The 16,164-nt window shown below is 43.0% G+C and overlaps 1 protein-coding gene across 3 annotated transcripts in view; it reads right to left on the reverse strand.

Moving 5' to 3' along the window:
• Nucleotides 1–16,164, reverse strand: part of ANKRD28 (ankyrin repeat domain 28) — a 197,559-nt gene that overhangs the window by 133,251 nt on the left and 48,144 nt on the right. Inside the window, exons 1-2 of one of the 3 annotated variants that reach the window (XM_073677936.1) lie at nt 9,854–11,206; nt 7,623–7,706 (exon numbers count right to left, since the gene is read on the reverse strand). In XM_073677936.1, the coding sequence (XP_073534037.1) occupies nt 7,623–7,706; nt 9,854–9,970 (201 nt within the window). In that variant the 5' untranslated portion in view covers nt 9,971–11,206. Of the gene's footprint in view, nt 1–7,622; nt 7,707–9,853; nt 11,212–16,164 lie in introns of those variants that run through there. The other 2 variants (XM_073677938.1, XM_073677937.1) reach the window with 2 other exon arrangements.

The following is a 16,164-nucleotide window of genomic DNA, read 5'->3' on the forward strand; positions in this document are numbered from 1 at the left end:
CAGCTGCCATGAAGCCCAGGTTAGTAATGATGTGCGTCTATAAGACACCCCCATTACTAACCTACAAAGTGTTAAAAAGAAAAAAACACACACTACACCCAGAAGAAATAATTTATTTGAAATAAAACACACCATTTTATTTAATTCTTAGTTTACTAAAAAAAATAGCTACCTGTCCACGTTCCTGCGCTGATCTCCCATGCACAGCTGTCACATCTTGAGATGGTGACAGCTGTGCATGGCTGCTGTAAGCTCACGCTGCCGGGAACACGTCCGCTCCCGGCAGCGGGAGCCACGGACTGAGGTCACCGGAGTGCATTCAGTCAGCGCAGCTCCGGAGACCTCCTTTACGGCACTGCTGTACCGTGGGAATTTCTCACGGTACAGCAGGGCCATAAAGGAGCTAACCTAAGCAGCGCTGCCTGAACTCCGGCGAACGCGCTTATGCAATGACGGGGCTGCTTTACGGCCCCGGCATTCTAGCGGCGGCAGCGGTTTAGAGCGGTCACATTCTATGTGGCTGCTCTGAACTGGAGATCTTCGTGGGACACTCGTGGACTACTACGGAGGGGTAAGGATAAGGTTGTGGTTTATTATTTTATATTTTATTACAGGAGATCGATGGCTTCGGGGAATTAGGTGTCTAGGTGAGTATAGGTGCAGTTTTTTATTTTTTACTTTATTTTAGGTGGCGATCGGCGGGGACAGGTAATGTATAAACTAATTTATTTTAGGTAACCACTGGCCACCAATGAAATGTATTTAACATTTATTGGGGACCAAAAACAAAAAAAATATATATATGGGGGCCTAAAAGAATAAAACAGGTATAGGGGTAAAAATAACATATGGGGCAGTTTAAATAGCAGGATCAGGCTGATGGGAACTACTGCTCCCATCGAGCTGATCCTGCTGACACGAGTGTACGGGGGACAGACATAGGCCGAAGGGAGTAGCAGTGTCACATCGGCCTGTGTCTGCCTGCACGCACGCACGCACAGACACCGCGCACACATCGCACAGACACCGCGCACACACTAATCATGACGGGTCTGGGAGGTGAGGCTGACCTGTGTGGCCGTGGGAAAGTTCATGTGAGTTCATGCAATGCAGTCAAGCATGAACTCACATGAACCCTCCGAGGGCACCGCGGCGACTTCAAATGAACAGCTGATCGGCATCACCTGATACCTCAGCTGTTCATTTGAAATAACCGGTGGGAAAGCGCAGCACAGAAAAGGGAAAGCCGGCGGTGAAGTCTTTTCACTGCCGGCTTCCCCGCCCGGGTCCTTCGCTCCCCGCTCCTTGGTGCTGCGCTCCCTGCCCGGTCCTAACTTACGATCAGGATGGGGGGAGCGGAGGATCGGAGTGGGAGGCTGCGGGGAAGCAGTATTGGGCTGTGTGATTGTTTAAAAGCCGGCGGCTTTTTACCGCCCGCCAGCTTTTAAACAATCAGGAGAATTGCTGGGATGGCATTCTGATGACAGGCTGGATCGCAGCTGAGCGCTGCCATCCAGCTTGTCATCCTTCACAGACACTGCAGAGCGCAGGCATTATGGGAACTTCCGATTCCGGTATTCGATATTCTAAAAGTATCGGAACTCCGATACCGCGAATATCGGTCAATACCCGATATTTCAGTATCGGAATGCTCAACACTAGTCGTTAGGTTTACACTGCGTATGCCTGAGGCACATGCCACTGTACAGGTAGAGGTTTTTTGTGGGAGGCTTCTGTATGGAATAGTCAAATAAACAGGTAAAAATGGTTTACTAACCTATACAAATCCAGTAGGTGCCAATATGCCACTCTGTGGCATCTGTTAAGTGAAAGGTACTCTGTATATGACATGTTTCAGAAACTGTCCTGGTGTAGTTAGCCAAATAAATATAGCCTGGTCAATAGCAACTACCTGCCTGTCCTTTCTTAGCCCCATTAAAAAAAAAAAAGAAAAAAAGAGTCCTGGATAAACCTTTTAATTTGAATCCTTCATTCATCGAGCTCCGATGTGTGATTTACGTGCTACCTTCATTATCCTGAGCAGTACATATATAGTTTGAGGGGTTTTAGAATTACAGTATTTTGTAGCTCACAGGATAATGCATTGAGAATGCCTAAAACCTGCATTTACAATTCACAGCTATACTTAGGCCCGAGCGCTCCTGGAATACCCTTACTAATTAAATTATTTTCACCTCAATTTGTCATTATGCCTGTGTGTCCTGAGAGAACAGCCGCAATAATTCTATTTCTGAGCCACGATTACAGACAGCGAGTTTCCAGGTACGAGTAAACCTAGCTACATAAAGTATGCAGAGTGGGCTCAGAATCAGCTTTCACACTGGACATTTCAGTCTTAGGGAGCACAGTACACAGGCAGGCTCCGAGTTACGAACATCCAATTTTGGTACGACTCGTACTTACAAAAAGAGGCCATTAAGGTACAGTTGGGGGTCAAAGACCGCAGCATAATGTGAAGTGCTCCAGTAGTTGTAACACTACCGCGCTCATGCTTACATGGGGTGCACGGCTGTTACTGTAAAGCAGGGTTTCCCAACTCCAGTCCTCAAGACCCACCAACAGGTCATCTTTTCAGGATTTCCTTAGTATTGCACAGGTGATAATTCCATCACCTGTGCAATACTAAGGAAATCATGAAAACATGACCTATTGGTGGGCCTTGAGGACTGCAGTTGGGGAACACTGCTGTAAAGTACAGGAAGTTGGCTCTTACTTGGCTGGAGTTACACTTACAGATATGTACCTGTTCCACCTTACATACAAATTCAACTTAAAGAGGTACTTTGGGAGATAAAAAGTTCTTGTACTATCCTTGCACTCATACACTATAAAGATGAGATGCCCAGTCCATTTCTATTATCTTTAGAACACTTGTAATCCAGTGTGACAGGAGCTGCTCCTCACTGCTCCCCCTCCCGTATAGGACAATACATGACACAGCAGAGTGCAGCTCCCCACTGTTGCGATTAGCCAGTTTCCTAATAATAGCGGTTTCTCTGCACAGAACAGGGAGTGTGGCCTGTTGCAGGCTGTTCCTAGCTGCCCACCCCCATATCTGTGTCTTTATTTAGTCCAAGAACAGTGGGCGTGCTCCCTTTTAGTAGCAGTCATGTCAACAGAAAGATGCAAATACACGCTGTGATCCTCTGCTGTACAACCCATGACAGTGCATAATGTATACTGCCATGTATACGATAAATCAATGCAGTGCTCTGACTTCACTCCCTGCCTGACACATTACAGTATGTACTGTCATGGGTTGTATAGCAGATGATCATAGAGTGCATTTGCATCTTCTTGCTGACATGACTGCTACTAGAAGATAGCACGCCCTACTCTAGGACTGAATAGACAGATATCAGGGTGTGGGCAGTTAGGAACAGCCTGCCACAGGCCACGCCTCCTGTTCTCTGCAGAGAAACAGCTATTATCAGGAGACTGGCTGTTAGTAACAGCATGGAGCTGCACACTGATGTAAAGTCCCAGTTGGGAAGGGGAAGCAGTGAGGAGCAGCTCCTATCACCCTGAATTACAAGTGTTCTAAAGATATTGAAACTGTGCTGGGCATCTCATCTTTATAGTGTATAAGTGCAGGAACAGTATAAAAATTCTTATCTCCCCAGAGTACTCCTTTAAGGACTGTTTGTGTTCGTAATCCGGGGACTGCCTGTACTAGAAACTTCAATTGAATGATGGTGAGCACTTGTACTGTCAAAATATAATGTAATGGCCTTGATGCAACCCTATAACGATGATTTGATTAATCACTAAACAGAACGCATGGCGGTAATAGAGACAGTCCTTCATACCAGAACAGACAGCGCACACACAATACTGGTCAGCTTTTGACCCCTTTGTTGTGCGATGCAGTTGCACTTTCTTTTACCACCCATTCTGTAAAGCCCATGTGATAAATACCAATACATTACTATAATCAATCTTGCACACGACCACATTCACTTTCATGTTGACAAAGTTGCTGAGAAGCAGAATGCCGGGAGGGATTAGCATCGCAGAAACTTCTTCTCACACCAGCTGCCAATTTAGAGAACGCTTCAGGCATTGGTGACACAGAACAGAATTACAAGATATCAATCTTAAGAATGGTATGTGTATATGCATCTGTACATTACAATTATACGACTCAGCGCAAAAATGATAGAATAGACAAAACAGTTTTTTTAGGGGTTTTTTTTGGAGGGGGGGGGATTAAAAAAAATAAATAAATAATGCATGATAGTTTTAGCTCTAGGGTTATAACAGGTGGAGCAAGAGCAATTATGTCAAATCATTTTGTTTAAATTTAAAAATTTTTTTTATTGCGAAAAGGTTTTATTTCCTCTGTATTGTGTATCGCAGTGTATTATCCTCTGCCTCTAGAATGGTTAGGCACCTGTGTCAGTGAAACATGGTGACAGAGGGAGTCACCATCTAACCAGTAGATATCACCGCCAGCTTTGACCAGTGTCCGAGGATTACATGAGTGGTATTGGAGTTCTCCGCTATCGTTAAGAGTGGGAAAATGGCTGTATGAATACAGCCAAAAGTGATGTCATAGGCAAAGCTCATGAGCCCTCACCATCACAAAGCAGAACTGATATGTCAATTTATAGGAAGTGCCCAGTCCCCATCATTGCAATCATGTGATAAAAAGGGGTTATGTAATGCAAACTCCTGCACACCAAACCAGGATGGACACTGTGGCCATCATTTATAAATAGATGTGAACACAGTCTTAACACTACTCCTGGTATAAGGAGCTCGTGTTTTAACACTAATGTTACATCCCATTTATCAAAGTTCAATGTGTGATCACTGGTGGTTCTACCACTGGGGCCTCCACAAATTACAAAAAGTGCTGAGGAATATGGGGAAGCTCTAGAAATAAAATTGTTATCAAAAGGTCACCAATAAAGTTCAGGCCAATTGTTCTAGTTGTGGACCTTCACCAAAGATGGCATATCCCTAAGTGGGCCATACAAATCAGATAGTTCTTGGTTCATTTGACCAACAACCATCTAAACCCCCTTCAGAATAAATGACCGCTTGGCTGAGAATGCATGGGCTTTGAATGGGGAGAAGAGTGCAATGCTGGTAGCCCTAGGAAAAAAGGACTAAAATTCCAAATGCAGTGTCCCTCTTTTCCTGAAGATCATCTGTCTGAGGAGCAGGTCTGTGTAGTCGGTAAGCCAAACCTCCGACTCCTCAATTTCCCTGACTCCCGACTCCACAGCCCGGCCTCACTACTGAGCATGTACATAAAGTGCAGCACAGATTCATCTAAACTAAAAGACTAGATCCTTAGATTAGGAATAGAACAGACATTTATAGGACATTTCATATTTTGCCAAATTCACAGCACATACTGCGTTGAACTATTGTACCAATTTATTACATATTTTAGGAGTAGGAGTCTGTTCATTTTATACAGACTCCACATCCCTGCTGAGGAGTTGAGGCTTCGCCTCATACATCATTGTAGGTTGAACCCACCAATTTTAAGAGGACCAGAGAACTATCTACTCTAAAGTGAAGTCTTTAGAGGACAAGACAACCATCTAATCTGTGTGAAGTCCTCCATTCACCTGGTTGACATCTACTTAGTAGTGGCTGTGGAAGGTTTTGAAGTGTATAGATATTGCATATTCATGTTATGATTTTGGAAAATCCCTTTAAAATTGCATAATTATTTGCATGAGGTTTCTACTCCACATCCATGACTTCATCAAGATTCCCGTCTGCATCCCCCCAAAAAACGGAATTCAGGCAGAACCTTTAAAAGTAGCTGATGGCGCTATTGTGTCCACCTAAAAAAATGACCACCACCAAAAAGAAGGCCAAATGGAGTTCAATATTGAAGACTTTGGACTCCATTTGCCTCATTAGTATCACTGACTTTGTTGGAGGTTCCAGTTGAATTCTGCTTTTTGGGGAATTAGATGTACCCAAGGAAGAGTCATGGATGTTAAACAGAAACCTCATTTGAACACAGCCTAAAACTAAAGGACCCCTGGAGTTATGCTATGGTCAATGAAGAGACCCCTTTTTAAAAAAAATGACATTTGACAGAAACTTTGGGTCAATATCCTATTTGTCTGCTATATTCTTGCAACAATCCAGCACCAAGTTGTAAGCCAGAGAAGTGTCAGCATTGCTGCACTCGAAGACATCTATCTCATAACACAATGCTCAGTAATAATCTTTAAATCACAGATCATCTCAAACAGTTACAGGAGTTTTCCAGTGATATAAAATATCCATCACGAATCCCACTCTGCGCCTACTACTTACTGTCAGTTTGCTACAAAAACATTTTACAAATAATTTTTTTTTCTGTTAAACTGTTCAGTTATAAAATGAATCACACTCCACGATTCGTCACCGGTCGTCTTCTGAGTACACGTTTTCCATCTGCTTCCCAACTTTCCTTCATGGCCCACCCAGACTCTGCCCAAAGATGTATATAGACTCCAAAGATCAAGCAAGGTTAAACCAGCAGAAAAGAATACGAGAACCACAAGACTGGAGTTGGTAGATATTTTACTAACAGGGGATAGCAGTACATTTGCCAAGCAGCAATACCTCACATCACTACTTTGTTGTCTCATTCTGGAAGATAAGGAATTCAGTGGGAAGTGAAAGCAGCTAATACTAAGCTTTAACAATACCCCCACAGGACATGTTTCAACAGGATGGTGAGCCTGCGGAACAGGTGACACTGGTGACCTTATAGGCGTTATGGTGGAACCCCTTGCAGTTCCCTTATACTCGCTTTCTAAAATAGCAGAAATTCTACCAAGGTTACACAAGCCTGGAAGGGAAAAATCTCACCGTGAGCAAAACAAGCCTTGGTATGGGCTTACAGTCACTACATTTACTTCTTCTCAGGTTACAAAAATCGGAATTAGTGCTATATTGGACTTGCAATGTAGCATTGTGATGCCTTTCTCTGTCCTATACAGGGGTTTGCAGTTTTAACCTTTGATTTGGGTCATTTTAGGGATTACATTCATTCTTGGCTCCAAAATGTCCCCCTTGGAATTCCCATGCACAACCTCTGCTCCATCAATTCTCTGTGGGACCACCAGAGGTAGAAGAAAGCCAGCAGCAGAGAGCTGTATTATCTCCTGGGATATGTGATAACTTTAAAAGTTGGGAACGGCAATTCAAAGAGGACCTGTCACCAGGTCAGAAGTTGACAGTTTTTCCTCTTATTTTATTCCTACTGCTCCCGCAAGTAATCAGTTTTCCCCCCTTTTATAATCAGTCATACTGTTTCAGAGATATGGGCCTTTTAAATTAGTGCTAATTTTGGAAGTCTTTAGCAAGGGGCGGGGGGAGTTTACAAGATTCACTGGGGGGCGCATCTTTAGGCTGCTTTGAATAAGTACCCAATAGGGAACGCCCTCTTGGTAAAGACAGTACTTATTTGCATATTCGACTTACCAAATATCCCCTCCCTCTGGAGTCATATGGGGGAATTTTAAAAAAGGGAAATAGTACTCAGGTGAGCAGCAGGAATAAAAGAAGAGAAAAACTGGCCACTTTTTACTTGGTCCTCTTCAAGTAGAAATATACTAACACCTACAGAAACCACTTACCTGAAAGTTAACATCTTCCTTTTTAAATATCAGCGCCTGAACTTCATCCGGATCTCCATTAAAAATTGCTTGAACCAGGGGAGGCTGTAAAACAAAAAAAAACCAAAGAAAATATAACAAATCGGCCGTAAAATACATGTGATTTATTAAATATTGGAGATATTTTACCAGATTGAGACCAGTTCCTAGAGATTGTGCCACCATGTAAAGAAGAGGGAAAAATATATACAGCACATACCTATTACCAGGGTCAGTTCTAGATATCTAATTATGACAGAAAGGGAATTTTACAAGCTGGTCACTAAGGATATGGGGTTTGCAAATGTTAGTGCTGCCGTCGAAAACGCTCATATCTAGATGCAAATTGGGAAAGAAACCAATTTTGGAAAAGGGGGTTTTAACATGAGCACTTGTTAGTGTCCATGGGAGAGAATTGACTTCTAGAGGAGTCATCCAATGAAAGAGATGTGGGTTACTACTATGTTCCCATTTCTTGTGGGAGATAATGGGTAAAATATCCCCTGTCATGTTGTATGGCTCATACAACATGAATCATACACTGGTTTATAGGTAGAGTAGGTGAGATTTGGAAGTCCATAATCTGTGGTCATCGGAAGGGAGCCCTGAGAACAGTCTCCAACCTCTCGGCATCAGTGGCTCTTGCTTTAATTAGCTGGCCTGGTGCGAGTCACGCCACAATGACTAGGTCTATGTAGGACGGCTACTCAAAAGAAGATTACTGATCTGGCCGGTGGCAAATCTAGTGCCATCAACACTTCTTATAGGGGCAACTTCACCAATTTAGGTGAAATTCACACGTTAGATTTTTTATTATTTTTTTTTTTACTTGTGGAAAGATCCAATTTGCATACTCATCTCCACATCGAAAATACCAGCACTCTCGACAAAGCGAGAATAATCTATGGGAAAGATAGCTGACAACTACATGAGTTCAAACAGTAGCCATCTAAGGTGTATGGTCACCAATTAATGTATGAGAATGCAAACTCTAGTGCCATAAATCTTATGCTAAGGCTATGTGTCCTCCAGGGGATGTATGCTACCCAATGTCAGAGCTAAAATAAATAAATAAATAGTAATTTGCTATGGTAAAAGTTCAGAATGTCTGGTGCAGGGGAGTGGAGTAAGATGCCGAAGGTTGTGGGTAGAAAGGCTCGAATAATATAATAACACCGGCACTAATCTTGATGGGTGTCATCAGGGAACATGAAAGCTCTGCAAACTCAATATTAACTCCAACCTCTCCTTTCTCATTACAAACACTGTGACCACAGGAAAAAATCCAACAAACTATAGGTCTGACATATAAGAATGTGGGGAGCAATGTATCTATGGAAACCAAGTAACAACATACAAATATTTACCATAGAAGATTCAATATAGAGTTAACAAGAGGTAAACAATGTATAACTATGATAAACTAAATGTTTAATAAGCATGGGAAAAAAAAACCTTATTTTGTGGTTTGCCATGAAGCTCAAAAGCCTCATGGAAAAATTCTTTCCACCTCAGAACACAGGATTTAGCAGAAGAAATTCAGAAGTGTGACAAGGTTTCCATGGCTATAAAAGTCAAACAGGCTTCTATCCAATTCTCTTCTTAGAAAAGTATGGCAAAAGCATCAATTAGCGGTAGGCAGTACGGCAAAATAAAATAGATAGCAATGCAATGTAATATAATATATAATTTAGATATATATATATATATATATATATATATATATATATATATATATATATATATATATATATATATATATATATATATATATATATATATATAATCAGCGCAAAAGGCATTAAAACAAAATTGATGTTTTGTATCGTTTTTGCCTTGCATTTTTATTCGTATGTATCCATCCAAAATGGCTAGTACATACAGGGCAGAGTCACCCAGCTTTTCTAGAGTCCTGAATGGTAAATTAACTTAGTTGTGGATGAAAGAACGGGACGTCAGCCAAAAATGCAGATACTGTAGATGCCAGCGCCTATGTGAGCTGAGATAGTGATTGTACATGGCATCAAGATTTCCTGGAAACTGGTAACACAAAAGTTTCAGAATAACGATTTTAACCAATTAAGTACTTTAAAAATTGAAAGGAAATCACCTGTAAAGTAAAGTTATTTTGCAAGATTTGCACTTAAAGATCAGAATTTTAGCCTGAAAGTAATCTGGAACACAGCCATAGTAACAACAGATGAAAGTCTTACCGACACAGCTTTCGGAGGTGGATGACGATAGGGATTTCCATAATTTGGTAACTTGGAGGGAAAATGAGGGGACTCGTCCTCCCCCTCCTCCAGTACCACAATACAAACGCGGCTCATTCGATCTTATTTGGAGCCAAGGCTCTTTATCATGTGCTACTGAAACTGTAAAATAATGGCACAGTGCCCACTCATGTCTTCACTCTATTCTACCACTGATCCAAGCCTCATATCACATTAGTAAAAAACGCAGAAACCTCTGCTGTGACATTTCAGAAGACATAGAAAAATCAATGCAGGAAGAAAACAACAGCTCCATCAACAAACACAGGTAACATCCATTGTATCATCTTGTAGACCACTGCAATGGCACAAATCTGTAAAGCGAATAACATCCAGGGAGATTTGAGATAGATAATTATCTCTAGTAAACAGGGCAAGAGACTAAGAACCAATTCAATGAGCAGCTATAAAAGTCTTCTTTACTTATTTACTAGGAGGTGGTAAGAAGAGCCAGTGCCCCATGCAAGGTCAGTGGCTAAAACTCACTAGTCAGCTGTTTCATGCCATACACAATTGCATCCTGCTAAATCAATGCTGGATTTCTCAGATCATCCAAAAAGGATTTTCATTCATTGTATTGCTTTCATGAGTTCTAATCCGGCAATGACATCCAACGTAAAATATAGAGGAAAAAAAAAAAGTCTACAAAACTAGAAACAATTAAGCCTAAAGTAAAACGTTCATTCACTTGTGATGACTCAGACCACAAGGGAGCAGGGTACTCCGAGAAATGCTGCCGGCTAAATCCCAAAAGTCCCACATGACAGACAAGAGGATGTGTTTACTCCATTATGCCAGCTAGAAGCGATGAATTTCCCAGAGCAAAACGACCAAAAACTCTGCCACCATCTTATAAAAACACACGGCACCTTGTGGAACTTCGATACAGGAAAGATGATTGCAGCACTTCATTCACAAGAAGTTAGCAAAGTAGCACCCAAAAGGCAATGGCATCCTTTGTAATCCTCAGCCACAGCAGGCATCCCTTAACCATGCAAACATCTTAATTCCTAATGTGCCAGGCTTGACGTTCCCATAAGCATCACACGCTATTTAATAGGCTTCCTTTTCACCATCTCAGAATAACTCCTTTGTTGAAGAGATGCTTCTCAGATCTGCAGAGCCCCAGGCGGAGAGGTCGCTTGTGAGAGAGCAGACAGAACGCACTCCCCCAGCAGAAGCAGCAATCCTCCCCAGCTGTTGTGGAAAGCAGCGCACACTGCAGAGCTGCAGATGAAATGCCTGCTAATGCTCACATGTTACCTAGGCTCAGAGACTGCGCTGGGTAAACCAGTAACTTCCTGTAACCAGGAGGGGCTCCAGTCCCCATTCTGCACCACTCACTGACAACATTGGTGGTTTTGTGACGGATCTGCATTCAGTGGGAGGGGGCACACTTTACAACTGAAGTTTCCACATTTTTTCCATGAGAATAATGGCACATTTGGTTTTCTAACCAGGACCAGCTTCAGCTAGAACTCTCTTACTGCCACATATGAAAGCAGTTACACAAGCCGGGCATGATGTTCAGAGGATTTCAAAGTCGCCAAGAATAGAAAAATAAGTCCAAGCAGGGATTAAATATTGCTGAACTGGATGGCAGTCGTGTATGCTCAACAAAAGACCCAGCCCTCATGGTATTACCAGCGGAGGGGGCTACATTCTGGAGGCCTTCCCACCGCCTTGTAATATAATTTTTGTTTATCTGGATTTAAACAGATGCTGGAATTTTTTTTTCCTCGATCCACTTTTTTTTTATACTTCTGTATGGCACATGGCCATGGCAGGCAGGCAGGCATACAATCTATGCTGAAGCAAAGCTGCAAAGCCAGTTACTACATTCACTCAGTTGTGGCCATGATAACATTAATAAAATTAGCTGGTACGCACTCATACTGCCCAGGCCCACTCACTCCATTGCGCCTCGGTTCGGCTGATTGCATACAGGCTGCAGCAATGATGTCACATCAACAGCGCTGCAGCCAATCATTGGACTGGTGGAAAAGAGCATGTATCGCTGAGTCTAGTGATTGGCTCCAGTGCTGCGGATATGATGTCACAGCCGCGCCATGTACAATACTCATCAGCAGAGAGGAAGTGCTGGGAAAAGAAAGCTGGAATAGCAGCTGATTTTATTATTTTTATCACGGCCATGATGAATTTATTAGAAAAGTTAAAATGGGAAACCGTCACCAAGTTTTCGCTACCTCATCTGACAGCAGCATAAAGTAGGAAAAGAGACCCTGATTACAGCAATGTATCACTTAGTTTCCGGATTGCAGCAGCTGTGAGACAGTTTTAGATGTAACATGCATCTGTGGACCCCAGGAGTCCGGTTGCCACATTGGCATTGCCTCCCTCACAGGGGGTGATGCCATGCCTGGAAGCAAGGAGGGGTCCCCTTTATCAGGTAACACCAGCATCCAACACAATTCCTGGCTCCAGACCAGAAGGGGGAGCTCTAACCCGGTTTCAGGGGAGCTTCCCCTTTAAATTGGAGCCTGGAGGCGGGGATTAGAAAAGTCAGTTGGAGTGAGAAAAAAAGTCAGTTAGAGACAGGAAAGCGAGGGAGAACCTGGGGAGGGGAGCAGTGACCAAGCTCGCCCCAGAGAAAAGCGCCAGAAACAGGACACAGGAGTCCATGGTTGTTCGGGTACTGAAGTCCCGGCAGCTAAATCCGGAAGGCAGGAGCCTGAAGGTCTCCTGGCCCCACCAAACACCCAGAGGCTAAGCAGCATACTACAGCCCGGAGCCGCCACGAAGGAACGACACCTGAAAAAGGCTCGAGCTGCCTGCCATACGGGCTAGGATTTAACGATCACTCAGGAAAGAGGGCCACAGCATAGCTTTAGGCAGCATGGCCAAAGAGGACAGCGCAGAAGGAAGGCCTACAACTCCACCTGGTGAGGTGGATCCCAAATTGCTTCCAGGCCGCCCGGATCTCCATGACCTTCTGTTACCAGTGCCCCGATCTACACCATCAAACCTCAAGTAAAGGTAGAGTAAACCGCCATTCTTGAGTCGTCTGGTCATTATCTGCACCCTCAGTCCTGCACCCCAACATCTACATTCCCCTACGTAAACCGTACCGGTAGCCCTGGGGCCCCGCTCTATCAGTGGGGAGCAAATCCATCCCAGCTGCGTCACCAACGGCCCCATCGATCTCTTTCAGCGACCTATAGTCGCATACCACTGGTGGCGTCACAAAACTTGTCCCCTAAAAGGTCCTTTTTATTGACCGCCTAGGGCCCCGGACCAGGTCACACCCCCGTGACTATCCCAAGGAACCGACTGACCCGGTGGAGAGTACCCCACGGTCCTAGGGGGCGAGTCACAGCAGAGCTGAAAAGCTAACCCCCGCCCACACCACAGCTTTCTGTGTACATTGTCTATGGTCAGTGAGCTGCTTATCACAGGAGGGGGAAGAGTTGGACCAGCAGTCCTATGAGCACCAGACCTTGCAGTGATAATGTCTTGGTGATAAAACCTAAGGGAACCTGTCACCAGCACAAACACTATTAACTTACCGATATGGGCTTAATCTGCAGGTTAATAAAATTACTAACCTGCTCGGTGCCTGCACGTAGCCGAATATTGCGGGAAGAAAATGAACTTTATTCTCCCCGGCAGTATTTGGTTTCAGTCATGGGGCGGCGCCAGTACAGGTTCGGTCACCGCTCTGAGAACATAGAGCAGCGCTGTAACCGCATCCCCATCCCTGACTGACAGCCGGCCCCAATACAGAGCCAGTGACAGTAAGGGCCGGGGGCATGTTACCGCCGCTTTGTATATTCAGAGCGGTGATTGAACCTGCGGCGCCACCATGGCTAAAACCAGACCGCTGCCGCTGGAAATAAAGTTCATTTGCCCCCCAGCGTTTGGCTACGGGCAGGTTAGTAACCAGGGCTGTGGAGTCGGTAAGCCAGACTTTCAACTCAGGCTCTTCAATTTTCCCGACTCCACAGCCCGGCCTCACTACTGAGCATGTACATAAAGTGCAGCACAGATTCATATCAACTAAAAGACGAAATCCTTAGGTCAGGAATAGAACATTTCATAACTTTCCCAAATTCTTATGAAAACATTTACAGCACATCCTGAATTGTACTACTGTACCCAATTTATTGTATATTTTATGAGTCGGTCCATTTTACACTGACTCTTAGTCCACCAAAATGGACACCGACTCCACAGCCCTGGTTGTAACTCTATTAAACAGCAGGTTAAGACCATATCTGCAGGTTAATAGCGTTTTTGCTGGTGACAGGTTCTCTTTAAGCGAAAGTAAACAACACACAGATTAATAAATGACACATCGCTGAATTCAGTGTTTCAGCCCCTATCTCCTGCTGTCTTCAAATTAGATAGCAAAAACATGCTGACAGATTCCCTTTAATTAAGGCCTCATTCAGACAGCTTATTTTCTCGTACATGAAGAGACAATGAAATTTTCAGCAATGTTTTTGTAGTATGTAAGCTAGTTGTACTGTTTGCTTCCAAGCATCACTTTGGATATAATGGCGTTATTACTTCTGAATGTGGGACAGCCATCTCTTGTGAATCATCAGTCCAAGCAGGTACAGAAGCAACAAGTGTGCAAGCATGGCAGAAAAAAACAGATAAATGGAAGATCAAAGAGACACCAGAGAAGTGTTTATGTGCAGGGAAGGGGCAGAATCATTCACGAGCACACTGAGGTTTTATGACTTGGATGGAGATGCAATTTGATCATTTTAAGAAATACTTCCAACCAATGAAATCGCAAACAAAATATTGTCTATTCAGCCAAAGTGCTGGAATAAAAAGGTCATACACAAAAGGAAGACAAACGTTAAAACAAAACAAAAAACACCTTAACTCTTGTATCTACCTATAAATACAGTGACATCTTCTCCAAAAGACAACCTCCGAGAGGACCATGTGAGGCTTTTCATCCCCCCTTTTTTCCCTTTAGACCATGTGAGGCAGTTCATCTAATCCAGTTAATGAGAACCAGACATCATAACAACGAGGAGCAAAAACTCCTGAATAATGCTCATTACTGATGGGTCTTTTTTGGGGAAACTTACAGTCATGTTTCAGGTGCTCTGAAGAGCAATCTCAGAAACACTATTTGAGCCAAGTACACACATTGCACATTTGCACACAGAAAATTAGCACTGCAAGAGTGGGTTTAAAGTGAGATTTTTTTTTTCTTTACGGGGATATTGGACCTGATTCTGCTTTGAAATCCATATCAAAATGCTTCAAATACTCTTTGAATTGGCTTCCTATTGATTTCAATGAGAAAACTCACTAAGTGTATATGATTAAGTTTTTCCATGTGCTTTTAATTTCAGGTGAAAAAAGACGCAAAATGTCCATTCTTGAGGATATTCTGATTGGGGGAAGAAAAAAGAAAAACTCTGTTCTTGACTTTTAAATGAATTGAAGCAGAAAAAACAGCCCATACGTAAATCGTTATGCATCTAGACTAGATGTCAAGCTCTATCCATAGGATAAGGAATAACTTCCTGATTGTCGGATGTTTGAGGTCGACCAAGTGCAACTCCACACTATTCACACTTAACAGGGTATTCTCGTCTACAAGATCCTATTCCAATCTGTAGTAGGTGTAATAATAATATTAGCAAATACCTAAAATACAGTGGTGGCCAAAAGTATTGGCACCCCTGCAATTTTGCCAGATAATACTCAGTTTCTTCCTGAAAATGATTGCAATCACAAATTCTTTGGTATTATTATCTTCATTTAATTTGTCTTCAATTAAAAAACACAAAAATAATTGTCCTAAAGCCAAATTGGATACAATTCCACACCAAACCTAAAAAAAGGGGTGGACAAAAGTATTGGCACTGTTTGAAAAATCATGTGATGCTTCTCTAATTCGTGTAATTAACAGCACCTGTAACTTACCTGTGGCACCTAACAGGTGTTGGCAATAACTAAATCACACTTGCAGCCAGTTAACATGGATTAAAGTTGACTCAACCTCTGTCCTGTGTCCTTGTGTGTACCACATTGAGCATGGAGAAAAGAAAGAAGACCAAAGAACTGTCTGAGGACTTGAGAAACCAAATTGTGAGGCAGCATGAGCAATCTCAAGGCTACAAGTCCATCTCCAAAGACCTGAATGTTCCTGTGTCTTCCGTGCGCAGTGTCATCAAGAAGTTTAAAGCCCATGGCACTGTGGCTAACCTCCCTAGATGTGGACGGAAAAGAAAAATTGACGAGAGATTTCAACACAAGAT

Source organism: Phyllobates terribilis, unplaced genomic scaffold, assembly GCF_046119375.1.
Source record: "Phyllobates terribilis strain yellow unplaced genomic scaffold, ASM4611937v1 Scaffold_4__5_contigs__length_816908805, whole genome shotgun sequence".
NCBI classification, from domain to species: domain Eukaryota; kingdom Metazoa; phylum Chordata; class Amphibia; order Anura; family Dendrobatidae; genus Phyllobates; species Phyllobates terribilis.